At 34.7% G+C, this 26,817-nt stretch overlaps 1 protein-coding gene across 4 annotated transcripts; it reads left to right on the top strand.

Annotated features, from left to right (window-relative positions):
• The first annotated feature begins 12,622 nt into the window (after positions 1 to 12,622).
• On the top strand, positions 12,623 to 26,760 carry LOC107847411 (E3 UFM1-protein ligase 1 homolog). Of its 4 annotated transcripts, none has more exons than XR_007047372.1 (22): positions 12,677 to 13,006; positions 13,801 to 14,112; positions 14,193 to 14,459; positions 14,567 to 14,614; positions 15,936 to 16,001; positions 16,082 to 16,185; positions 17,156 to 17,249; positions 17,510 to 17,566; positions 17,712 to 18,141; positions 18,238 to 18,392; positions 19,138 to 19,203; positions 19,287 to 19,355; positions 19,456 to 19,545; positions 19,646 to 19,711; positions 20,079 to 20,125; positions 20,227 to 20,290; positions 20,506 to 20,583; positions 20,665 to 20,727; positions 21,145 to 21,237; positions 21,370 to 21,493; positions 25,203 to 25,265; positions 25,363 to 26,760. XR_007047372.1 is itself a non-coding variant. In XM_047399726.1 (21 exons), the coding sequence occupies exons 1-20, from the start codon at positions 12,833 to 12,835 to the stop codon at positions 21,460 to 21,462; spliced, it is 2,436 nt and encodes an 811-aa protein (XP_047255682.1). In that variant the 5' UTR covers positions 12,677 to 12,832; the 3' UTR covers positions 21,463 to 21,493; positions 25,363 to 26,760. The 4 variants fall into 4 exon arrangements, 2 of the variants coding, with proteins under 2 accessions (XP_047255683.1, XP_047255682.1); XR_007047371.1 differs by having other exon boundaries at positions 24,765 to 25,265; XM_047399726.1 differs by lacking the exon at positions 25,203 to 25,265.
• The last annotated feature ends 57 nt before the right edge of the window (positions 26,761 to 26,817 follow it).

The following is a 26,817-nucleotide window of genomic DNA, read 5'->3' as shown; positions in this document are numbered from 1 at the left end:
AGTAGCTCGAGCCACCATCTCTGCCTGAGGTTCAATTTCTTTTGCGTAAGCACATACTCCATGCTCTTATGGTCTGAATAGATATCCACATGTACTCTATAAAGATAATGGTGCCAAATTTTCAAAGCAAACACCACAACCGCCAACTCTAGATCGTGAGTCAGATAATTTCTCTTATAAACCTTAAGCTGCCTAGAAGCATAGTCTACAACCTTACCATGCTGCATCAAATCATAACCCAGTCCCACTTGGGACACATTACAATACACAATGAAACCATCAGTACCCTCGGGCAAGGTAAAAATAGGCGCAAAAGTTAAATTATCCTTTAACTTCTCAAAACTACCCTCACAAGCATCGGACCACAAAAACTTAACCTTTTTCTGAGTCAACTTTGTCAATAGAGAAACAATAGACAAGAAACTTTCCACAAACCTCCTAAATACCCAGCCAAGCCCAAGAAGCTCCTAATGTAGGTTGGACTTGTGGGTCTAAGGCACCTCTTAACTGCCTCAACTTTTTGTGGATCCACCTTCATCCCCTCACTAGAAATAATTGCCCGAGAAAGGCCACAGCACTTAACCAAATCTCATATTTAGAAAATTTTGCAAATAATTTTGTCCTTAAGAGTCTGCCACATAATTCAAAGATAATTGGCATAAACCTCTTCACTCTTAGAGTACACCAAGATGTCATCAATGAAGACTATAACAAACAAATCCAGAAACTGCTTGAAAACCTGATTCATAAGATCCATGAAAGCAGTCGGAGCTTTAGTCAACTCAAATAACATAACCAAGAACTCATAATGGCTATAGCAGGTTCAAAAAGTGGTCTTGGGAATATTAACCTCCCTAATTTTCAACTGATGATAGCCCAAATAGAGACCAGTCTTAGAGAAACACCTAGCACCCCGAAGCTGATTTAAATGGTCATCAATCTTAGGAAAAAGGTACTTATTTCTCATTGCAACCTTATTCAACTAATGATAATCTATCCACATTTAAAGAGACCCATCTTTATTTTGCACCAAAACTATAGGAGCACCCCACAGAGAAACACTAGGTCGAATGAATCATTTATCAAAAAAATCTTTAAATTGCTCCTTAAGTTCCTCTAGTCCAGTCGGAGCCATTCTATAAGGAGGTATGAAAATAGAAATGGTATCTGGTAGAAGATCAATCCCAAAATCTATTTCCCTATTAGAAGGAATCCCAAGGAAGATCATCGGGGAAAACTTTAGAAAACTTATTAAGCATGGGGATAGACTGCAGAGAAGGACTTTGAAAGTCAGAATCCTTAACACAAACTAGATGATACAGACACCTTTTAGAAATTAATTTTCGAGCTCTAAGAAATGAGATAAATCTCCCTTTAGCTACTAAGGAACTCCCTTCCCATTCTAATACAAATTTATTAGCGAAGTAAAAACTGGCCTTTTGAATCCTACAATCCAGAGAAGCATAGCACGAATGAAGTCAATCTATCCCCAAGATTACATCAAAATATATCATATCGAGTTCTATTAAAACCACTAATATCTCCCTATGCAAGATAGACACCACACAACCCCTATATGTCTTTCTAGCAATAACAGACTCACCCACCGGGGTAGAAATAGAAAAGGGTACAAAAATATTTTTAGGACCAAAACGAAAATGTACAACCACATAAGGTGTCATGTACGATAGGGTAGAACTCGAATCAAGAAAATAATAAACATCATAGGAAAGAGTTGTAACATACCCATATCAATATCTGGAGAATCCTCGGATTCCTGATGAGTAGAAGGATCATAGAGATAATTCCATCTAGTATCGGTATCTGAAGTACTGCCCTTTGGTGTAGGAGTTGAAGAAGTGGTGATCGAAACCTTATTAGCTCCAGCGGCAACTTTGTTGAAGAAAAATCTGGTTGTATATGACCAAGCTGACCATAATTATAACATCAATTTATCCCCCCATCACAATATCTATGGTGAATCTACCCATAAAAGTGGCAAGGAGAAAAGGTGGGCCTAACTATGCTCACATAGCTTGAGACTGGGCACGCTATGCCTTAGGACCACTGCTAGCCTGAAAACGACTATCACCTGGAGGCTTAGGATAAAGAGCACTGGCAGACGAATACGAATTTCCCTAGTTTTTCTTCTTAGTCCACTACCTTCCCTTTTCTCCAATGTTCTACTAATTTGCACCCTGCTTTAAATATCTGAACTTCTTGCTCTACCTCTCTCTCATTTTACTTATTTTTTTTTTCATTCCCCACCTGTTGTATATAAACCACCAGCCTAGAGATTTCCATATCATTATTTAACATAGCAGCCTTACATTCTAACACCAAATTACAAGATAATCCAAAAGAAAACTTTCTTATTCGAGACCTCATATTAGGTACCAATTTTGGAGCATAATAGGACAGTTGCTAAAATTTTAGGGTGTGCTCTTTCACACTCATCTTACCCTGCTTCAAATTCACAAACTCTTCAGCCTTAAATTCCCTCAACTCCTTAGGAAAGAAGTGATTAAGAAAAGCATCAAAAAAGTCATCCCACATCACTGGCTCAACATTATTACCCCTCATTCCATCCCACTTCTCATACCACTAGTAAGCCACATCTGTTAAACTGATAGGAAGCAAACTCCAAACCTTCTACATCAGTAGCCTGCATCACCTTAAAAATATTCTATATCTCAACAGAAACCCTTGAGGATCCTCCTCAACCTTAGATCCTATAAAGTTTGTGGGATTCAACCTCATAAATTGACCAACCCGAGTAACCCCAAATGAACTAACAACAAAACCAACAGGACCAAACTGATGAGACTGAGATGCCACCAACTAGACAAGTATATGAATAGACTGACGGAACTCCACATAAGAGATATCTCCCTAAGGTGACTGAGCATAAGTGTCACCATCCTATGAAGCCCAGAGAGGACTAGTAGGGATCAGTGGTACCATACATAGAGTGGTATAGTTAGGAGCAAGGACCCTAGATCGGGTCTGCACTCCATAAATAGGGTAAATTCCCTCCATATTTTTCTCAGGTAAAATAGAGGTTCCCACAGAGTTTCTATGACCATCATATCTTTGAGAAGACATGATCTTAAATACGAGTAATCCAGGAGTTAGAGAAGTTTCAAAACAACTAGACTCTATAACTCAAAATAGAATACAAGAAAGAAAACATTCATAAATATCTTATAGTCTCCCCTTTATAAGTATGGTGCGCTACACACCAATAAAAGGGACTCTACTCGACAGCTCTTTGTGGATACCTAACGACCCTGAATTGTGCTCTGATACCAGGTTTGTCATGATCCAAACCAGGGCCTGGTCATGATGAGTAATCTCAGAGCCATCATGGGCTAGAGACCACCCCTTAGCCTTACCACAAGAGTATAATAATAATAATAATAATAATAATAATAATAATAATAATAATGTGGAAGCCAATCAAGATACTAATATAAAAAGATAAATAAGCCAAATGAAAGCTCTAAGAGTCAAAACCAACTATCCAACCCACACTTCTTCATAAAAGCCTCTAAAACCAGAAATAACTACTAAGTTAGGACATGCCCCCAACTATGACCAAAAAGAATCCAAAAGTACTACTAAAATAGTAATGGAACCAATGGAATGACAAGGCCTTCTGAAAGATGGAGTCTCACCACTTCATAACAACTCAATGAACGTGCTCAACCACCTAACGCTACACAAAAGCAATAGAAAAAGCCTTAGATCCTATATCATGAAATGATGTAGCATCCTGGGATGGTCAGTGGGGCGAGCACTGGCATGTAACTCAAGGAAAAGGGATAAAATAATGTCATTGCCAAAATTAGTCAAAACATATGCATAACAAGTATATATACATATACAGGATGCTAGGAAAGGAACAAGGATCCATAATCATGATAGTTTAAATCATTAACCTGAATTGTGTAGCTCGCTTTATCCTAAAGGCACTTATGGCCTATATGGGTCCAGCTCCTCCGGATGGAAGGTCCCCAATGCGTGTTAGCCACAGGAATCAAGGAAAAACTACAGAAAGTCTATAGACCTCAAGGTCATAGCCTCCCCTCCTAAAAAAATATAAAAAGTGTGCACCAAGCACACGGTCACATAGACCCCCAACACCGACAAACGTGGTTTCAAATGTTCATCCCCTCAGGACTTATCATTACGGTGAGATACACAATTCCTTTTAAGCCCGAATTAAAACAGTTTGCACATAAACCTATCATTAACATGAGAGTATTTCATTAAGGAATTTACCACTTGGTATTGTCATACCATTATGCTTGCAAGCTAAATTAATTAGGCCAAACCAATCTACATAACCAAATTGACTCATAAGTTCAATTTAAAATCCAGTCCATGGCCACCAAGGCATCCAAAACTATTTTTATATCCATTTATCTTTTAATGTGATGCAATGGGTTCAAAAATAAGTTAAACCGTGCAATTATACATATTCAAAACCAAGTTTACAAAGTGGTTGAGGTTAATGTTATTATCAAGCCAAAATTCCATCAATTTGGGGAAACTCATGTCCCCCGTTCCAACCATTTAAACAATTAACCAAGTTAGTCCCAAAAACATCAATTTAAAGCATGAATAATCAATTAAAACATAGGACAAGTAATTCAATTATTAACAACCAAAACCTTTCATCCCAAGTTCAAACCCATCATTCAAAAAAACATGGATATTAATTAAATTCATGCAATAAAATAAAATTTAAGGTAGGTATGAGTAACATTCCTGAAATACACAAGGAATTGAAGATAATTCGAAGTTTGGAGCTTGGAGAATGAAATTCTCGTAAAACCTTTGAATGTTCTTGGGGTTTGAGTTTAAGAGAGAAAAAGAATGATTTGATCTTTGAAAACTGAAGAAAAGGGGTTTATTTTATGTTTAAAAGTTGTACAAGGGCTAAAAAGACCAAAAGCCCCTCACCCTAAGTGAAAAAAAATAAAAGTGGATATTTTTAACACATCATCGTGGACACTAATATCGCAGAGGCTAGCCTCCATGCCACACTGCTATCGTGGATATTGTCCTCCATGACACGCCAATATCGTAGAGGCACACTGCCTTGGAGTTCTAAAATAGCCTCCACCCCTTTTAAAAATTCTGAAATTTTCTCAAAACATCCTTTTAACATCCCTAATCATGATTTAAGTAAAAAATTGACATTATGCGCACGGTAGGGTTGAAAATAAAATGATAAAAATTTTGTGGGGTCTTATATAAATAATGTCCTTCATATTCTAGAATGGGAAAGAACTTAGTTTTTGCATCACTTTAGACTAAAAAGGAATTGAAATGTGTATTTGTTTTTGACAAAGTAGTACTAAGTAAAGGTAAAGTGTATGTAGGTATAGGTTACCTCACCGGGGGCCTTTTTAAGATTAATGTAATGACTATTCCGGTTCTTTTTTCATATTTGAGTCAAATGAATTATGGCAGAAACGTTTAGGACATGTCAATTATAAAAAATTGATTAGAGTAAAAATTTTGCCTAATTTTAAGTGTAATAAATCAAAATGTCAAACATGTGTTGAATCTAAGTAAGCTAAGCAGCCTTATAAGTCCATTAAAAGGAATTTCAATTCCTTAGACTTGATTCATAGATGCATTTGTGGCATAAAGTCAACACCATCTTGTAGTGGAAAAAAATATTTCATAACTTTTGTTGATGAATGTACTAGATATTGTTATATTTATTTACTGAATAGTAAGAATGAAGCACTAGAAGTATTTAGTCAATATAAAACTAAAGTTGAAAATCAGTTGGATAAAAAGAAAAATAATGATAAGTGATAGGGTAGAGAGTATGAAGTTTAGCAGAAATATATTTGAAAAATGGAGTTTTCAAACAAACTACTGGCCCTTACTCACCTCAACCAAATGGGATTGAAAAAAAGAAATAAAACGTTGAAGAAAATGACGAATGTCCTACTTATAAGTTTAGATTTACCACAAAACTTTGGGGGGAGGGGGGACTATCCTTACAGTAAATTGAATATTCAATCGAGTGTCTCATAGCAAGACACAATCAATTCCATATGAGAAATGAAAAAAAAATTCAACTTGAAATACTTCAAGTATGGGGGTATCTAGCCAAAGTCCAAGTTCTTGTACCCAGATAAAGATAGGACCAAAGACTGCGGACTGTATTTTTGTTGGATATGCTACGAATAGTAAAGCATGTTAATTTTTGATTCATAAATTCAAACATTCGAATATTCATGACAATACAGTAACCGAACCAAATAATGTTATGTTCTTTGAACACAGTTATTCGTATAAAACTAGATATGAATTTTCTAGTGAAGAATCTAAACGACCTCGAAAAGAACCAAAGAAGAATGTACTTAATGAAGAGAAACCAAGGCATAGTCAACGACAAAAGACATTTAATTCCTTCATATAAGATTCTTTAATACTTTTTCTAAAATATCAGCCTCAGACATTAAAAGAAGTCATGTCGTTTGCGGATTCATCCTTTTGAAATGAGAATGTCAATGTGAGATTGATTCAATCTTGAACAACAATACTTGAGTGTTAGTTGATCTTCCTTCAAGAAATAAACTTTTAGGTTCAAAATGGATCTTCAAAAGGAAAATAAAAACTGATAGAACTAGACAAATACAAGGCAAGACTTGTGGTTAAAGGCTTTAGACAAAAAAAAAATTTTCACGATTTCGACGCATATTTTTCAGTAACAAGGATAAATTCATTTGAATGTTGGTTACACTAGTAGTAGCATATGGTTTGAAATTCATCAAATGAATGTGAAAATAGCTTTCTTAAATGGAGAATTGGAGAAAGAAACTTACATGGAACAACCCAAGGATTTTGTGGTTCCTGATAAAGAAAAAAAATGTGCAAACTTATTAATTCACTTTATAAACTAAAACAAGCATTCAAACAGTGGAACGCAAAATTTGACCAAACTATGTTGGCAAATAAATTTAAGATTACTGAATGTGACAAATTTATTTACATTAAAGACACTCCAAATCACAAAGTCATTATTTATTTATATGTTAATGACATGTTGATCATCATTAGAAATATTTTTAAAATAAATGCTACTAACCAAATACTAGAAAACGAATTTGATATTAAAAACCTTAGAGTTGTTGATATGATATTAGTAATAAGAATTCATAGATCTCTATAAGGTTTAGCTTTATCATGGTCTCATTACATTGAAAAGGCACTTTACAAGTTCAAATATTTAGATTTCAATATTGTCAAGACACTAGTAGATGTGAATTTTGTACTTATGAAGGTGAAAGTGACTCACAATTGGACTATAAAAGAATATTGGAAAGTTTGATGTACATCATGAATTGTACGTGATCAGATATAGCATGTGCTATTAGTAAATTGAGTCGGTACACAAGTAATTCCAATCAAAATTATTGAATGGAAATGAAATGAGTTTTGGAGTATCTAAAACAAACTCAAAACTATATTTTGCATTATAACAAATATCCAGTTATAACTAAAGAATATAGTGATGCGAATTGGAGCATCGGGTCAAATGAAATAAAATCCATGAGCAAATATGTATTTACTCTTGGTGAAGAGCGATCTCTTGAAAATCATTTAAACAAACATGTATTGCTCGCTCTACAGTGAAATCTGAATTTATCGCTTTAGATAAGACCGATGAAAAAGTTGAATGCCTCTGAAATTTCTTGAAAGATATTTCTTTTTGACCCAAAGATTTGACACCAATGTCCATACACTATCACAGTCAAGATGCAATAGTTAAGGCAGAGAGCATGATATATAATGGTAAATCTCATCATATAAAATGGAGACATATATCATTCGAGAACTACTGTCTAGTGGAAGTGTCACAATTGACTATGTAGAGTCAAAGGATAATATGTTAGATCCACTATAAAAGACCTAACTAGAGAGGGAGTTAAGAGATTATCAAAGGGAATGATCCGCTTAGGACAAGTCATCATGGCGGTAACTCTACTTTGTAGACTGGAGACCCACGAGCTAGGTTCAAGAAGATCTAACAAAGTTGTGACTGATGGTTCAACATTGTCAATTAACTCAACTCATTCTCATGATGAAGACAATGTTCAGAAAAAAAGGATAAGACTTATGTTTTAAAGCTTTTTAATGGTTTTTAAGTTTAGCAGGTATGATCAAATAATTTATCTATAGGATTAAATGTTTAGGAATAACCTATGTGAGGGTGAAGTGGAAGTCGCATCAAGGAAAATGATAGTAAGGGCCTATTCTCTAAGCTCTCATAAAATCAGGTAGTGTTCATGGCTGAAATGAACAAAATCATGAGAACCATAAACGATAAAAGACTAGTTGTGTAACTTGTATTGTCTAGATATACAGTGAAATTTGACAATTCAAAATATTACATCTACTGATTGACAGTGTGCAACAATAACAACAACAACAACAAACCCAGTGTATTCCCACCTAGTGGGGTCTGGGGGGGGGGTAAGATGTACGCAGTTCATACCTCTACCTCTAATGAAGTAGAAAGGTTGTTTCCGATAGACTCCCGGCTCAAGGCACGAGATACCACACAAACACATAGTAAAGCACAGAAGCAGATTACATAACATAAATACGGCACCCATAAGTAATATAAAACAGAGGAAAGCACACAGATTCGTAATAAAACATGGAACACGGAACACGGAATCATAACAGGAATAAAACCCCCACCAAGTAATTCCCTACACTAGCGACCCAAACTGGCCCTAATCCTCTGCCGAAATTCGCTCCCTCCAGACCTTCCTATCTAGGGTCATGTCCTCGGTGAGCTGTAACTGTTCCATGTCCCGCCTAATCACCTCACCCCAGTACTTCTTCGGCCTACCCCTACCCCGCCTAAAACCATCCAACGCTAGCCTCTCACACCTACGGACCGGGGCATCCATGCCCCTCCTCTTCACGTGTCTGAACCATCTCAATCGTGCTTCCCGCATCTTGCACTCCACTGAAGTCACACCAACCTTTTCCCGAATAGTCTCATTCCGAACTCTATCCCCTCTAGTCAGTCCACACATCCAGCGCAACATCCGCATTTCTGCCACCTTCATTTTTTGGGTGTGGGAGTTCTTAACTGGCCAACACTCCGCTCCATACAATAAGGCCGGACGGACTACCACCCTGTAGAATTTGCCTTTAAGCTTGGGCGGCACCTTCTTATCACACAGCACCCCCGACGCGAGTTTCCACTTCATCCATCCCGCCCCAATACGGTGCGAGACATCCTCGTCAATCTCACCGTTACTCTGGATCACGGACCCCAAGATACTTGACAGTGTGAATTCGATATAAATTTTCACTACGAAAAGTTCAAAAAAGAAATACTTATCCAGATGCAATTAGTCTTGCTTGTAAACCAAATACTTGTCTTTATATTTTTTTGATCATATAGGCATTCCCCATTCATACGTGAGATTGTTGAGTTCTAAGTGAAATGTGAATAAAATATGGAGGGAAGAAAATAGAAGGAAAGTAAAATGTATGTTCACTTTATAAAAGGAGTGTGCTCTCACATTGATGGGAGAAAGAAAAATCATTGTGCAGTACTTCTTCATGTGGATAGTGAGGCATAAAGAAGAGCCTCACCCGTCGTCATTTTCATTCACCCGACTCGGCTCGACTTCGACTTCAATTTTGAATTTGAATTTGAATTGTCAAATGATTGATCGAAAGATTATATTTTTGGACAAAATTCATTTGTACTTGAGAGTTGATAATTTTGTAATTCAAAAATCTAAATCTGAAAAATTTTCTTCATTTGCGGACATACATGAACATGTGCAGAGTGACAAAGACTCGTTAATTTGTTTATTTTGAGGAGTCATTCCATTTTTACTTATATGTTTCGATTATACCCTTTCTATCATGTCTTTGAAATAACTTTACAAAACAATGAATTTCTTTGTGAAACACTGTACAAATGTCTAATTGTGACATCCTTCTGTCCCACTTCACACCTCAAAAATGCAGCCTTTTTTATAGAGATAAACACACTTCCATATTTTTTTAATTCGCAAATAATTAAAAAAAAAAGAAAAGAAAGATTCCCTTTTTAGGGTACTCTCAAAACAAATTCGGTTAAAACAGGGTGAAGATTGCTACTAAAAGGATTAATTAGAGCACATGGCTAGAACTTCTCGTCGAAATACTTGAAATGTAATCATATGTTCAATAGAAACTAACAATTCAATTTATTAAAAAAAAAAAAAAAAACATAAAATATTACTTAAAATAGGACCATCTGTACCTAAATTTAAAATGAAAAATACAGTAAAATAAATTCAAACAAAAAGGGACTAACTCTCACGCCATTCGGTCCTTAATTACCTACATCCTAGGTATAATTTTGTTTACAAAGTACTACTATATCATAATGGATCGTTTCATTGAAAATAAACTATTTCGAGATTAGTTATCTTAGGATTAACTATCTTTGGATTGGTTATCACACAAAATATAGAATAAGTTCATTCTAAGTAGGGGTTTGACCATGAAAATCATAATTTTTTGTAGGGGTGTCAATAATTTTTGGAAAACCGACTTAACCAACTGAATTGTACCGTATCGAACCATTTTAAGGTTTCTTTTGATAAAATCGATGAATTTTATATAAATTTATAATCATACTGAATAATGGTGTAGGTTTTTATTTTATAAAAATTAATCAAAAACAATCGAACCATACCGCATAATATGTGTAAAATATTTTTATATATATTAAGAGCTTATTTGTTTGCACTTAATGGGGGTCTGAATTTGAACGATTCAGACTTCAAATCATTAAGTGCATTTGTTTTTCATTAAGATTTTGGCTCTTACTAAGTTTGAATAGGTTTTAATCATTCAGATCTGGAATTGAGTCTTAATCATTAAGAGGTATTCTTATGTTGGATAATATTCACCACCACTCTATCCATAATCATCAGTTACCACCACTAACCATCACTGCCGCCACCACCATTGTCACCACCACCTTGCCGCCAACCACCACCGCCACCAACCACATCCACCATCACAACCACCATTCACAATCATAATTGCTACTAACCATTATTTTCAGCCGCTACCATATCTATCACCTCCATTAGTTTAATTATATACGTCGCTATCACCACCAGTAACGCCAACGCCGATGCCACCAACGCCACCACCACCATCATCAATCACTATTGGTCAATCACAACTACTAATCAACTCATCTATCAAAACTAGTGTCACCTCTAACTACCACTAACACATCATCAGCATTCACACATTCTTCGGCCACCACCATCATTGCTACCGGTGTCGCCACCTCTACCACCATTTTAACCACCGCCATCGCTATAGTATATCTCTACTAATAATCATCTCCACCATCATAGCGAATAACATCTCCAACTACCACCAACATATCGTCAATCATCATGCATTCATTTTTAAGTTATCACAATCAACACCTCCAACTACTAACATCAACCAATTTCACATCACTATCAATCACCACCATCACAATAGGGACTACAATACCAAGCATCTCTATCATCACAACTATCACCATCAACATAACTAATCACTAACATCAATCATTACCATCATTACAAACCATATTCATTATCACTAACAAATATAAATATTTTTTTTCAATCAAATAATAATTTTACTGTATTAAATCAAATATTTTTCTAATATATAATTTTTTTATTTGAATTCTATTTTTTATTATATATGCAAAAATAAATTTTGCATATTCAAATATTAAAAAATAAATCATCTTAACCATTCAGATTTCAGATCTGAAGACAACATCTTAATTATTCAGATGTGCATTTAGATTCAGACATCTGAATCTTAATAAAAACAAATACACCCCAAGTTTAAGAATAATAGATATTAAACTTTTTCCTTTAGATATGGAGAGATGAAAGCGACTCTAAGCGGCAACAAACTTAACAAACAAAGCTAGAACAGTGAAATTTATTATATTACTATGATCAAAACTAAATTAGTTATAATATCTCTACTCTCGATTAGTAACTAGCTAATAAGTGACAAGTTACTTCAACGATCTTGGATTGCACGCCGTAAGCTTCTCTTAGTAAATAATTAAGTAGACTCAATTCATGAGTTTCATGTTGATTGATTTCTTTTTGCTGGTGTAATCTAATTTATATTTTTTCTCTTTGTTTAATGTTATCTTATACCACTGTAAAATAATGAGATGAATCTTCATTCTTGATTCAGTATTTTTAAAATAATAAAAAGCTCTAGAGATCTTTTTGTCAAAGTCATTTACAAGTATATATGATAGTGGTTCTATCTTTTATACTTTTAAAAAAAAACAAAAATCAATCGAATCATACCGATATGAAAGAAGAACTGAGATGATGAGATGGTTTTGAAAATTCTAATTTTTTGAAGTTGGAACTAGAATTGGAGGTGAAATTGAAGTTAAAATTATGTTTGAAATATAGGTTGAAGTTATTTTTGAATTTTTGTGATGGAAAGAGTGAAAATAGTTAAAATAATATGACCAAACACTACTTTTGGGATAAAGTGGAATTTTTTTTGAAAAAAAAGTAAACAATTCTTATGATCAAATAGGGCTAGTTATTTCTTTTATTTTATGGCTTCTACCAAACGAACCTAAAGTAAATTTAACCCTTTTACTTACATAAAACAAAGGATAAAAAAAAATCTCTTGTATTTATTTAGGGTATAAAACTCCCAATTTTCAGCAAAATTATGTCTTAAGTCTCTTTGATTTTCTCTCGACTGAATTCAACCAAAAATGGATGAAGAACTGCTTGAATTACAAAGGCAATTTGAATTTGCCCAACAAGTGAAATCCACAGTTCGATTATCAGAGAGAAACGTTGTTGAATTGGTTCAGAAACTTCATCAACTACAAATCATTGACTTTGATCTGCTCCATACTATTTCTGGCAAAGAATACATTACCCCGGTACCATTTTTTTTTAAGCTAAAGTATTTTACTTTAATTAAATCCACGGGATATGTTATTTTGGTTGTTGGTGGAATTAGTCGAGCTGCACTAAAGCTGACCAGACACCATGGTTATCAAAAAAAATAAAAAGATTGGATTTTTATAGTTTGTAGGTTTAAAATAATTCAAGAATCTTGTAAGGATGTCGATATTTGGTTGTGTTTGTTGATGGGTATTTTGAATTTTGTTTAATTGTGGTAATTTTGGTTGCTAGTGGAGGTGGTAGGTATAGTCGAGCTGCGCCAAAGCTGGCCCGGGTACCTATGTTTATCAAAAAAAAAGAATTGTGTAACTTTGTGTGTCTTGTAGGACTTGACAGCAGTTGAGAATTAAAATGGTGGAATAGAGCCACCTAAAGCATCTGACTTTTTGATCAAATTTTTTCGAACAAAAATTAAGAAGATTGGATTTTTATAGTTTGTAGGTCAAAAATAGTTCAAGGATTCTGTAACGGTGGCGATATCTTGTTATGTTTGTTGATGGTTTTTTTTTAATTTTGTTTATTGGTGTTGTTTAAGTATAGTTATGTGGGTGTGTTATAGGACATGGGAGCAGTTGAGAATTGAAATGGTGGCATAGAGCGGTTCTTTTCAACCAAAATTCGTGAAAAAGAATTGATTTATGGTTTATAATGTAAATTCTTTCATGGTTTTTCTTGTGGTGCTTATGTTTTATTCTGGTTATATATGTGGGTCTTATGATCTTTCTTCATTAGGTGTGGTTTTAACTGTAATTATATGGGTGTATTTTAGGAGCAATTGAGAAATGAAACTGTGGCAGAGATCAACAAACTAGGACGTGTTTCCTTGATTGATTTAGCTGATTCTACGGGAGTAGACTTGTACCATGTTGAGAAACAAGCTCAGTATGTAGTTTCCAGTGACTCATCACTCATGTTAATTAATGGTGAAATTGTCTCGAATACTTATTGGGATACAGCTGCTGAAGAAATCAATGAAAGACTTCAAGAATGTAGCCAAATTGCCATTGCTGAAATAGCAGGACAACTACAAGTTGGGTCAGAATTAGTAGTCTCCATTCTTGAACCTCGTCTCGGCACTTTGGTAAATGTCTGCCTTTTTGGTTTAGCAATTTAGGGTTGAAGTTGCATGATTAGTTTTGATATGTTGTATGGAATGTTTAGGTAAAAGGTAGGCTTGAAGGTGGGCAGTTGTATACACCCGCCTATGTTGCTCGTGTAAGTGCAATGGTCCGTGGTGCAGCTAGGGGTATTTTCGTTCCAATGAACACGTCAGCGTTATGGAACTCCTTGCAGAGTTTACTGCAAGAGATGGACGGAGCTGTTGGTGTTGCTGTTGACGCTTCATTTTTCCAGTCCTTGTTTAATGGCTTAGTAAAAGAAGGCGAGATTCTTGGCTCTCTTCGTGCAGGAGTTCATTGGACACCTTCCGTATGTGACCTAATTTATTATGTGTTGAATCTCAATTCTAAGTCTTTGCACTCTTCTTTTGTGCGCTAACTTTCTTTTGTTGTTCTATCTTTGCTTCATTTATTCAGGTCTTTGCCACGGCTCAAAAGGACTGTATAGATTCCTTCTTTTCGCAGGTGGGGGTATCGGTACTGTCATGCTACTAATGTTTGATTTGAACTTTCAGTTTCTTGCTTCTACATGCAAGTTTTCCATATGGTCCAGTAGTACTTTTTCTGCACCTTTTTTTCTTTGACTTTGGAGATGAACTTTTCATTTCAATTGATTCATGTATCAATTTCTATATGGAAGTTATTTTCAGTGTCTACTTATTTTTCTGGCTGTATCCATTTTTTTTCATAGTTAGAACTTAGATGAAATCTTCTGGACAAGTTTCTATGGCTCAACGAAAAAAACAATCATCTATATACTCTTACCTTTCTGAGACTCTATGCAGTTAGTATTGAGAGGCATATACATTTCATTAGAATCATTATTGTGAGAAAAAGTGAGCATTTGATGCCAAGTGATTAGAGAAAAAATTTTGTCCTCGTAGAAGCATATATGACCTGATAAAGCTTTTGTAGACCAATCACTCCCAAATAAAAGACAATTCCTTAATCTCCAAAGAAAGTGTTTTCTCTATTTCTTTTTCAGACTTCTTAATGCTTTCTTCTAGACAGTATACGATGTTTGATTTGATAGGACCAAAGTTGTCCATTGGGTACAAATCGGATTACAGGAAACGACAGCAATTACCCAACATTTCAGCAACTTCATGATGCTCTGGAATGAGTGTGTTGAAGGGTGTTTTGATGTTACATTGACGTGAGTACTTACTCAAGAGTCTTCACTCTTCAGGCTTCCCCCACTGGTTGTAGTGAACTTGGAAAATTTGTTACGTAAAGAATATGTATATCAACCTAGAAATCAGTAGTAGTTTTCCAGTAATTGTGTGAAAGGGGGAAACTCTGGCATTTAGCATATATTGTTGCAATCTCATTTAGGGCAGCTTTTATTTTATGTATGCCCTTCTAAGGAGGTCGGACTTCTTTCTCCAAAGCCCTGCAAAAAGTGTGAGTTTTTTAATATTCTTGTTCTTTTGTGTGTGGGAGGGGTGGTGGTGGTGGTTTCTTCATAGTTGTATTTGTTTTTTTCAAAAAAGAAAATAAAAAGAAGAAAAGAACGGAAAAACTCCTATTGACTCCCGAGTGCTTGGACTTTTTGGGTGTTGTTTTGTGGAACTCTGTTAAAGTGAGTGCCTCCTGTAGGGAAGTGCCATATATTACTTATTACAGCCTATTAGTTAGGATAGAGAAGTGAAAGGCACAGGTCCAGGTAGTGGTCCTTAATTCTGAAGGAATGCAAATGACTGTTTAACTAAATAAATTCAAGTCTTTCGAATAATTTTTTTCTCTTCATATGGGATTATACATCACTTTGTTTTTGGTAATGCAGAATTCTTTTATTACTTATCAAGCTCTGCAAAAACTTGGGATCCCACAACCTTCTCAGTACCTGCAGGTATTTTGCTTTGTTTTTTCCTCGCTGCATATGTTTCTTGGATTTTTCTAATTAAGTTCTGGTCATGAATGCCACTTTAGTCCAGATATCCAGAAGGTATATCTCTGGACTCAACGTTTGCTCACCCTTCAATAATTGAGATGCTGGATGCCGCTGTTGAGGATGCCATAGAACGTAATAGCTGGTAAGGGTCCCTAAGTGGGAAGAGTTACTTTGACTTTCTTCATTTAGAAAATGCGCAATGAACTTAATCTGTAAAAGTTGTTTCTGTTATTTGTGCTTTCTATTTAATACATATACATTGATATCTAATAAATACAATGAGGAATGCAGTACTCTAAAAGGAAATAGTCTACAAGGTTATGGATGAATTCACTTACAGGAAGACATCCTACTAATTTCCTGTATAAGTTTTAAAACTGATTAGCTGCCTAGTTCCAGGTCGACAAATTTGGCGAGGCATGAAATTTGAGCCCATCGTGTTTAATAGTGTTCATTTAACTTGAAAAACTGCATTTCAGCTAATATCGATCCTTGCTGACCATTATGTTCTTTTCTGTATTATTTTGATAAGGAAGGTAGCCTTTATTGCTGGGCAGCAATACTGAAGTGCTTGTATGTGTACATAGTACCAAAGGCAAAACTTAGATTTCTTCCTACTTCCTGATGACCTTATATAGACATTTATCTTTCATATACCCATGTTTTAAGTTATCTTCATTCTTTTAGGCAATCCACTAATTTCATCCCGAATATAAAATTTTGTTTTTCACTTTTTAACTATTCTCAATTTTCCACTGCCAAAAAGGTGTTGTAACTTGCAAATTAGAAGCTCTAATTCTTCAAAACTTTTAAGTTTGATCTCCACTTTTGAACATGTTTATGTTCAAAACCATAAAATTTCCTCTTACATCTTAGAACAAAGTACCATTCAACATCTAAGTTGGAACTTGGATAGGAACAAGTATTACTATTTCATGACCTTTTCGTGTTTCATCTGTTCATTTGTTTGAATACAAATATCATCATTGGAAATTGTGTGTATGGTGTAGAAAGATGATATCTGTTGACACTCTTACGAACAATATTTACCCAAAATATGAAAGAACGGATATTGCATGGTTTGACATCTTGGGGATTTTAAATTGTTGCAGGATTGATGCGCTTTCAGTTTTACCCACTTCCTTTGGTAGCCAAGACGCATTTAAGATTCTGTCACTATGTCCATCGGTTCAAACAGCACAAAAGGTGATGCTTCATTGTTCCTTTTGTATGCATGTTTCTTAGGTTTTATCCTTTTTGTACCTTGCGCACAAGTGATTCTTGTGTAGGCGTACTAATGTCTTGCAACCTTTTCTGTGGGACAATGCAAACATATGTCTCATTTGGACTGCCACATGAAGCCGCACCGCTCCAAATATGTAGTGCATGAAAATTGTACTCTGACAATGTATAGAGAACAAATTATTTTCTCACGTGATCTCACAATCTTGGTTTTGCTTTTTCAGTCAAATAGAGCACTTAACTTGGGAGATTCGTATATTTTTAGCAGTGGGTTTGTCAAGGTATTGTAATAATTTGCTCTCTAAAAGTTATTGGCAGCTTTTCTTTAAGATTTAATTTTGATTCAAATGATCTATTGCTCACCTTCTGTGGAAGTTCTGATACCACAATCTTACCTCATTTTTTGTGTATAAAATTTCCTAATAGGATCTGTTTGATCGGATGGAAAAGGAGATGGAAACATTAAACATTCCAGGTCTTGTTGGTGCTGGTCCTGTAGATGAGTTTCGTGTTGCTAAAGATGCTAAAGTTGGAAATGATAATAGTACCGGTGAAGTAAATGAAACAAGCAGTGATGCCGGTATCAGCAAACAGACCTCGGAGAAAGGATCTAAAAAGAAAAAAGGAAAATCAGGTGGGAATACTAAGATGGCGCAAGCTGAAACTGGTGCAGATAACCAGGAATCTGCCCCTAGTAAATCTAAGAAAAGTCAGAGGAAAGGTAAGGCGTCATCTGGCTCACAAACTTCAGACTCAAAATCAGGTGCTAGAAAGGATGAGGACAGCCTTGGCGCTATTTCTGAAGAATGGGTAATTCAGAAGATCACATCTCTCAATCCGGACTTTGAAGAACAAGGTACATTGTGATTACTCTTTTCTCAGAGTATTGTATCTGTCTGGCGATCTATTCCTAACTGGTCTTACTCTCTAACTTTCATTTGTTTCACCACAGGTCTAGATGACCCGGAGATGATATTTTTGCCTTTAGCAAGACATCTGAGACCTTTGCTTGTCAATTCATGGAAGGAACGAAGAAAGGCTGCTTTTACTGAAAATACCCAAAAAATAAAGAAGCTACTTGATAATTTGCAAAAGAAACTTGATGAGGTAAGTTATGTATAGTCATGTCTACTCGTAGCCCCACTTTGATGAACTTTCGGAGACATAGTCCATCTGCCTAGATTCCTTCTGTTTTAACTTTCCCCAGCCCCGGTGACTGTGGTTCTGTGCAAATTGGATTCTTAATTTTAGAGAGAATGATTTACTAGTATATAGGAGTGAGGTCTTGCTGTATGTATAGGTTTGTTGTTGTCTGTCGTAGTACTAGTCGTATACTTGTAGTTCTTGCTTTTGATATCTATTATCATATTTTGCTTATTGTGTTTCTTATTCCAGTTGTGGGATTTCACTGGGTATGTTGTTGTTGTTGTTGAATGATGTAGTAGTGTATCTTCATTCTCGGTGGCGGAATCATCTGACACCAATTCACATAAAATTGTCCTTATGTATGTATGAACACATTTTTTCTAAAAAACATAATTATACATGCAATCGGCTGCTACCAGCTAAAATTAATACAAAATAAATGTCTATTTGGGACGGGATGTAAAGCCTTAAAACCAAGATCGTCCTAGAGATGGACCCACTTACTAGTCATCTTGTGACAATAGGCCAACAGCGCTTGCGTAGAAGTCGTACGTTCTGTATTTTTCATTCTACCAATGGCGTCGTACACATTCTTCTGTTTTCTTTATTGGTATATTCTCAGCTTGTGTACATGAATATGTACTTCCTTTTGATCTGGAGTAGCCATGTGCTGTGATTGTGATTTGAGTTCTGGTTTTCTTTGCAGTCATTTTTAAACATGCAGCTTTATGAAAAAGCCCTCGATTTGTTTGAAGATGATCAATCAACTTCTGTAAGTTTTCAGCTCCATTACTTAGTAGTTTCTCCGGTTGTTCATATATATAAAATTTATTATAATTTCTCCTTGATGCATAGACTCTTCTACACAAGCATCTATTGCGAACAACAGGAACCTCAATGGTTGATACTTTGTTGCTTAACTTGGTAAGACATGCTTACTGCTTCTTTTATCGGGTTTCGAGTATTGGTCTTTGTGAACTCAAAAGCCCCTTCCTTCCCCCTTCCTCTTTTGTTATTTACTCAGGATATGCTCGATAAACTGAAAAATGGAGTTCTGACTGAGCCTCAAACTCCCGAGTCCATTTCACTTGCTCCTGGAGATAGAATTACTCTGGTAAATAATTTTATCATTTATTCTTCTAGTGCAAATACAGTGATGCAATTTAAATAAATCTAATATTTATAATGATGTTTCTTTACTTTCTGCTGTCTAGGCTAAGAGCTTGCCAGGTCTACTGTCGGCCAAGGCTATTGCAACAGCTGAAGCTTTAGAAGGGAAGGTCAGTTACCGTTTTCCTCTGGTGACAGTGTAGCAGCTTCCAATCTTGTGATGTTATGCTTGCACCTTTCGTCCAGACTACATTTCCATTTAAGGCATCAATGCGAAACAATTTCTTTTTTACAGCAACAGGGATTCTGAGTTTTTCTCTAAAGTAAATAATATGATGATTCTTCTGACCCATTATTTTCACTTTTCAAGTCAATATTGTTCTTTCTTCTGTTTCTTACAACATTTGTTTGTCTCAAAACCATACTACTTTCGCTTTGTATACGATAATTCTCTCATTTGGTAGGAGTACTCATCATCTGTGTTGCATTTGCTTACATTGTTGAGTCTTTAGTAACTTGAGATCTTACAATTGACAGAGAGTGGAACCCTTTATGTCAGCACTGAGAGAACTTGCTGAGGAAAGGTATTGTGAATTCTTCTACCTCTCACAATCCGCTTAGTTTGCCCCATATTGAACAAGAAGAATGAACCCATATTGAGGAAAGGTATTGTGGAATATTGCAGTGGATTAGCATTGAAGAAGCTTGACAAGAAATTGGAAAGAACCCTTTTGCATTCATATCGCAAGGTACCACTCAGTTCCACATCATATCGACCTTCAGCGTTGTTGAATTTTCTCACTGAATATGGTTAATATGGTTGTGAATAAGCTTTTTCACTTGAACACCATTATGGAGAGGCTGGAGCTCTCATCTTTTTTTGACTGCTCACTTGAGGACTCTATAATTAAGCTTTAAACAATTGGTTGATTATATAGAGCTATTGTTTTCTTTTGGTTATCAGGATTTGACATCTCAAGTTTCTGCTGAAACGGATCCAGTTTCCCTCTTACCGCAAGTTGTATCTCTGCTTTATGTACAGGTGAACCTAGCTCTCTCCTCTGATCCTCTTTTCTCTCTCTGTAGCATATCGTCTTTATTGATTACTCCTTATGATACATAGGTTCATGGAAAAGCTCTTCAGGCTCCTGGTAGGGCCATTTCAGCTGCTCTCTCTCGGTTGAAGGTACAAACCTTAGTCTTTTTACACCGCGTAAATTTTTTAGTCATTAATGAAGACATGCTGAATCACGGAAAGGTGACGAGCATTGCATACTCTAATTGCAAATTATCTGCACTTGCTTATGGTAACTTCCAGTGATGTTATGATGAATAGGAAGTTGGCTATCCCTCTAATAAAACTATGCCCCGTATGAAATATGAAACTCGTTTCTCACCATCTTAAAAGAGGAGCTCGGTATTAAAGAATTAGCCTGCATTCGTAAAACTAGTGTTACCATTACGACTACTTTATTCTCAAACTAGTGTTACCATCACGACTACTTGATTCTCAAACTTGGTACCATCACGACTACTAAAACTAACGTTACCATCACGATTACTTGATCCTAAAACTAATGTTGCCATCGCGACTGCTTTCTAGGATAAACTGGATGACTCAGCATTCAAGACTTTGGTTGATTACCAGAGTGGAACAGTGAGCGTGTTGGCTCTAATGGCTGCTGCAACTGGCGATGTGAGTCATACTCCTGTCCTTTAGATATGATCTTATGAGTTCTCTATAATTTAACAAAAGAAATTCAAGAATATGCTAGTTCTCTATGCAAGTCCAAGAAAGTTACTCATGCTCATTTTGTGTTGTGTATAGGAGGAAGATTGTACATCTGACAGAATTTTGAGCAAAAGGGAAGTGTTAGAGGAATTGATGCCTGCATTGAAAGGATTAGTGCTGGGTACCTGACAGACACGACTTTGGATAGATTCAACTTCAGGTAATAATTACAATACGTGATGGAAGAAGCATTCACATTTCTTTGATAACCAGAGTTAGGAAAGTGGCTAAACATCAAATAGCTAGGAATGGATTTTCTTACGAATTTAGCCCTTTAATCTCTTTGAATAGATGTTGTATATTTGTTTTAAATCAATAAACAGAGATTTTTTACTACCAATGATCTCTTTTTTTACCTATGGAGTATAACGAAAAAGAAATGATCAAACAACTATAATGTTGCACTTATTGTTTCACACATGAAGCCAAAATTTGCGCACAAATTTATCTCTTTACCTATCACTTCCATGAATAACATTAAATTGAAATAACCCATTTTGTACTAAAATTATTATATTCAATACGGAAAAGGGCCTAAAATACCCTTCAATGATGTAAAATAGTGCGAAACGCTCTTCATTTACCTATTCGCCTAAAATGCCTTTCTCTTTTACCTATTGAGCCGAAAATGCCCTTCTCACCTATCTATTAGGCCTAAACTGGGACTTTGAACCGAAAATGCCCTTTTCACCTATCAATTAGGCCTAAACTGGGACTTTGAATTAAAAGGGACAAACAAGTTTCTCAATTAAGAGAGGGTCTTCAAGTATTAAAAATTAGGTAAAAGGGACCGAAAAAATTTCAGTTCTTTTTTTTAACATTTTCGCTCCAACAATTAAAGAGGTTGTCTCAACAACTATAGACGTTGTCTTAACTATCAAAGTTGTTCGACAACTTTGCTAAGTTGTTGGGCAACTTTGATAGTTGTTGAGACAACTAATGCAGTTGTCGAACAACTGTTGCAGTTGTCGAACAACTATCCTAGTTGTTCAAGCGACTTTATTTCTTTTAACTTAATAATATTGTGGGTCTCACTTTGTCTCCTTTTTTTAATTAAAGACTTGAGAGGGTCTTAGAGCTCATTTTTCTCGCCTAAAATGCTTTTTTCATGTACCTATTGGACTTATTTTGCCCTTTTATTTAGGCAAATTACATGAAAAGGTCATTCTTAAAACTTAATTACATGAATAATAGTACTTTTTCAACATTACAAAAATAAAAAAAAAATTTAACATATATAGTCATTTTAAAAAATCAGAAAAGATAATTATAATTTCTAATTTAATGTTTTAACTAATTATCAATTCACCTTAATTTAGGAGATATATTTTCAATCTTTAAACTAAAAGTGGAAAGATAATCCTTATTTTCAAATCTTTCTCTATCTTATATTCAAAATTCAAATACTTTTAAATAAATTAAGTATTTCATTATTTGCTCGTGGATGTTTCATTTTATTTTCGTGTATGTTAATCATCAAGTATTATTTCATTATCGTATATATTTAATTCTAATGTAATGGGTTAAGCATAAATTTTTATGGATAAATATTTATGAAATAAAAATCATTATGTTTGAAGTACAGATATACCATATATTTTTGTTGTATAAATATACTTTATGTCAAAGTTAGATTATTATTATTATTATATATTTTTTTATATAATTTATGAGATAAATATTCATGGTATATCTCATTATGTGGGAAGTACTTTTCTTGTTTAAAAAATTATTTATTAAATATAAATATATATTTTCAGTATTACATGATATAAACTTTTTATATCTAAAATTTATCATCTATGTTTATGGTATAAATATAATTTATATGGTATAAATATAATTTGTATGGTATAAATATATCATGTATTTTTATGATATAAATATAATTTGTATAATATATAAATATACCATGAATTTTTATGGTATAAATATATCATATATTTTTATGAAGGCATCAAGAAAGCATAAATACGAAAAACATAAAATTTTGATATAGTACGTAAAAAATGAATGGACAAAAGCTTCCATAAAAATAGGCAATAAATAAGAAATATGAGAATTTAATATATAATTATTTTTCTGTATATTAGAATCTGTTATAAAAGTAAATATTTTATATGTTATATCTGACAACCAACTAATACGGCTATGTATATGTAATAATTTTTTTAAAATGACTATTTATGTTTTTTTTGTTTATCAAATCAATTTAGCATGACGAAAAATTGATATTGTGCACTATTTATTTGGTTAATATTAATAAAAATTATAGGGATTTGATGTAGTTTAATAAAGAAAAGTTATGGTATTATATAATTTTTTCTTAAATAAAAGGAAAAAATAGCCTCAATAGGCAGACAAAAAGGGCATTTTAGGCTCAATAGGTAGACGAAGGGCAATTTTCCATCATTTCACATAGTTGAAGGGCATTTTAGGCCCTTTTCCGTATTCAATACTGTCATTCGTTCATATATGAGCACTGAAAAATTAAGTCATAATAATCACGATTTACTCATCTAAAAGTTTTCAAAAAAATGGCAAAGATCTTCCACTTTTTCTTCCTTAATCTTCTCCTGGAAAAAACTTACACACACACACTCACTGTTTGCATCAAGCCAATATATGCATGTCATGTGTTTGAATATAGAGTTTATTTTACTTACCCATATGTAATAAATATGTATTTTACTTCATCAAATCACTTAATCATTATATATCATATTGATTTGATGTAAATACCGGGTGTAGGTAAATTTTTACACTCTTCGCCCAGCTTTCGACAGTGAGATCTATTAGTACTAGTTATAGTTGCATATCTGGAGAACCTACAGACATCAAGTTGCATAAAACTTTTAGGTCTAATTTAATTTCAAAAGCAAGATTACTGAAGAACCTACAAAGTGACCAAAACATGGAGTCAAGTAATATCAAATGACGGTCCAAAACCTCTTTAGACATGAAATAAATACGCGAAATTTAAATATTGGGTTTTCTCATAATTGAAAATCAATTAAATATTTTTTCAATCCTTAGTTTTGATGATTGACAAATTCTCTTTTGGGACCTGATTCCTGAAGATTATGTGATGATAAAGTTACAACTACTTAGGGACCTGGTTGACTGCATTCACGTCGTTGTCATTGTCAATTGTACAAAAGTTGGTGAGAAAGCTTTTGTGCTTTTTGTCTCAATCACCGAGACTTTTCTTAGGTTTTCTTGTCTCATATATATTGCTCATCTTCAACCAAACCCCCGTGTAGTACCGTAGCTCCGCCCCTAACTATTGCAAACTTGCCTTTTAACCAGATGCCTTTAGGATTTTTGCTGATAGTCTGATATAGTACCTTCTTCTTAGAACCTTTTTGTCGCTTCTGTAATTGCAAGATAATTTTTTGGATATTATATGTATAAATAAATTTTAAATATAGGTGTATCGCAAGACACACACATTTCATCCACCTTCATGCCGTATGATAATAAGAGGTCCTTAGTTACCAGAAAATCAAGCTTTCATATTCTCACAACAAAAATTCCTTTGAGGCTCTTGAATCAAAGGCTCACTCGCAACAAGGGACCTGCTCACTCACAAATTTTGTTTCATGTTCTTGTTGTATTTGAGTCCTTGTTTTGTGATTACAAATGTTTCCTACAGTTTATTATTAGTAGGTGTCTTGTTTCAGTTCTTGAACTTAGTGTTGTCATCTAGAGTTAGGTGATATTGAGCTAGAGTTAGCTTGTTGATTCAGTTAGATTTAGTTGGGTTTTGGTGCAGTAGAGTTATTGCACGTTTCTCTTTGTAGTAGAGCTATTACTAGGAGAAAAGATTTAGAGTTTTAATCCTTGATGTCATGAAATCTGTATTCAAGGTTGCGTGAGTATTAGTGGAGCTTCGGAAATTCTAAAGACATATCGTGATTTTTCTCCCTTAAGTAAGGAGTTTCCACATAAATTTGTTGTGTTTCTTAATTATTTATTTTACTTCGTACATTGTTAAGTTTCTTGCTATATACGTGTGTTTGAGACCAGGTTCCAAAGTAGGAGGGCAACTAGCCGATTTCTTCATTTGGTATCAGAGCAAGATTTTTCTAAAAGGTTAACACCTGGGAAGGATCTTTGATAATGACAACTCCTACAAACCTTGAAGAAGGGCATTCCACTACTCAACCACCCGGTTCAACAGACAATACTATGGGTGGTGAAAAACATGAATGGATGACTTTATCATGGCTGAAGCTTGTAAGTTGTGGAACGTGATTGAAGATGGTCCTTTTGTTCCTACCAAGCCTATTAAAGATGATGAAGTAACTTAAAATGTTCTCAAAACTAAGAAGGAGTTTGACGATGTTGACAGGAGAAAGATTGAGAAAAATTTTATGGAAAAGAAGCTTTTTGTATGTGGTATAGGTCCTGATAAGTACAATAGGATCTCATCATGTGAGACCGCTAAAGAAATCTGGGATTGTTTGCAAACAACACATGAGGGAACTAGCCGAGTAAAGGAGTCAGAGGTTGACATGTTAACTACTCAATACGAAGCATTTAGCATGACGGAAGGAGAGTCAATCCACACCAAGTTTACTGCCATAACAAATGAACTCCACTATTTGGGTGAAGACATCCGACCTTCCAAACAGGTTCGTAAGATTCGCAGCATCCTACCAAAGTCATGGGGATCTGAAAACTATGACTATGGATGAGCTAATAGGAAATCTCAAGACGTATGAGATTAAGAGGCAATAAGACAAGTCCAAAGGTGAGCATAAAAAGGAGAAAAATCTAGTGTGGAAGGCCACAAAGGAGGATACCAATATTGAGGATGAGGAAACAACTTACATCACCAAATAGCTCCTCAAAGTCATGAGAAGAACTGAGGCACTTCCTAGAAAAGGAGAATCCAGCAGATACAATAAGGATGACAGAGCAAATAATACCTATCACAAGTGTGAAAAACTGGGTCATTATATCAAAGATTGTCCTCCGCATAAGGTAGAATACAAAAAATATGTTAAGCAGGCTGGTGAAAGAAAAAAAAGGATCAGGTCCCAGACAAGTACAATAGAAAGGTTGAAGCTGACAAAGTAGTGAAACGGGTCCTAGCTGCCTGGAGTGACTTCTATCGCGCCCTATTTCGAACCGATCGAAACAACATGCAATATGTGGTGGCTAATGTCGTGACTCTTGGGTTTTGAAAATTCATTTTTTAGAGTCGCCCCCTAACTTTTTAGAAAAATAAAATTAGGAAAAACTATTTTTTATGTAAAATTTTGTTTTGAGCTATCGACAACATTTTGAGATTCTGAGTAAGAGTTTTGGTTACTGAGGGGAACGTGTTAAGCACCCCTCCAAACCTATCCGAAGATAGTCCTTACACTTAGTTTAGGAAAGATATTTGAAAAAAGAATTTTATTTTGTTATTTGCTAAAATGGTATTAAGAAAACTTTCATCATTATTTTCTGATTGTTATTTTATATAACAAAAAA

Source organism: Capsicum annuum, chromosome 11, assembly GCF_002878395.1.
Source record: "Capsicum annuum cultivar UCD-10X-F1 chromosome 11, UCD10Xv1.1, whole genome shotgun sequence".
Lineage (NCBI taxonomy): Eukaryota > Viridiplantae > Streptophyta > Magnoliopsida > Solanales > Solanaceae > Capsicum > Capsicum annuum.
This window is presented reverse-complemented; position numbering and strand designations above follow the sequence as displayed.

What these genes read in the sequence shown, in the direction of transcription:
- LOC107847411 (XM_047399726.1), top strand. Translation starts at nt 12,833, where the DNA reads ATGGATGAAGAACTGCTTGAATTACAAAGGCAATTTGAATTTGCCCAA. An exon ending in GCAAAGAATACATTACCCCG is followed by an intron (nt 13,007 to 13,800) that starts GTACCATTTTTT and finishes GGTGTATTTTAG; the next exon opens with GAGCAATTGAGAAATGAAAC. An exon ending in CTGGAGATAGAATTACTCTG is followed by an intron (nt 19,546 to 19,645) that starts GTAAATAATTTT and finishes TCTGCTGTCTAG; the next exon opens with GCTAAGAGCTTGCCAGGTCT.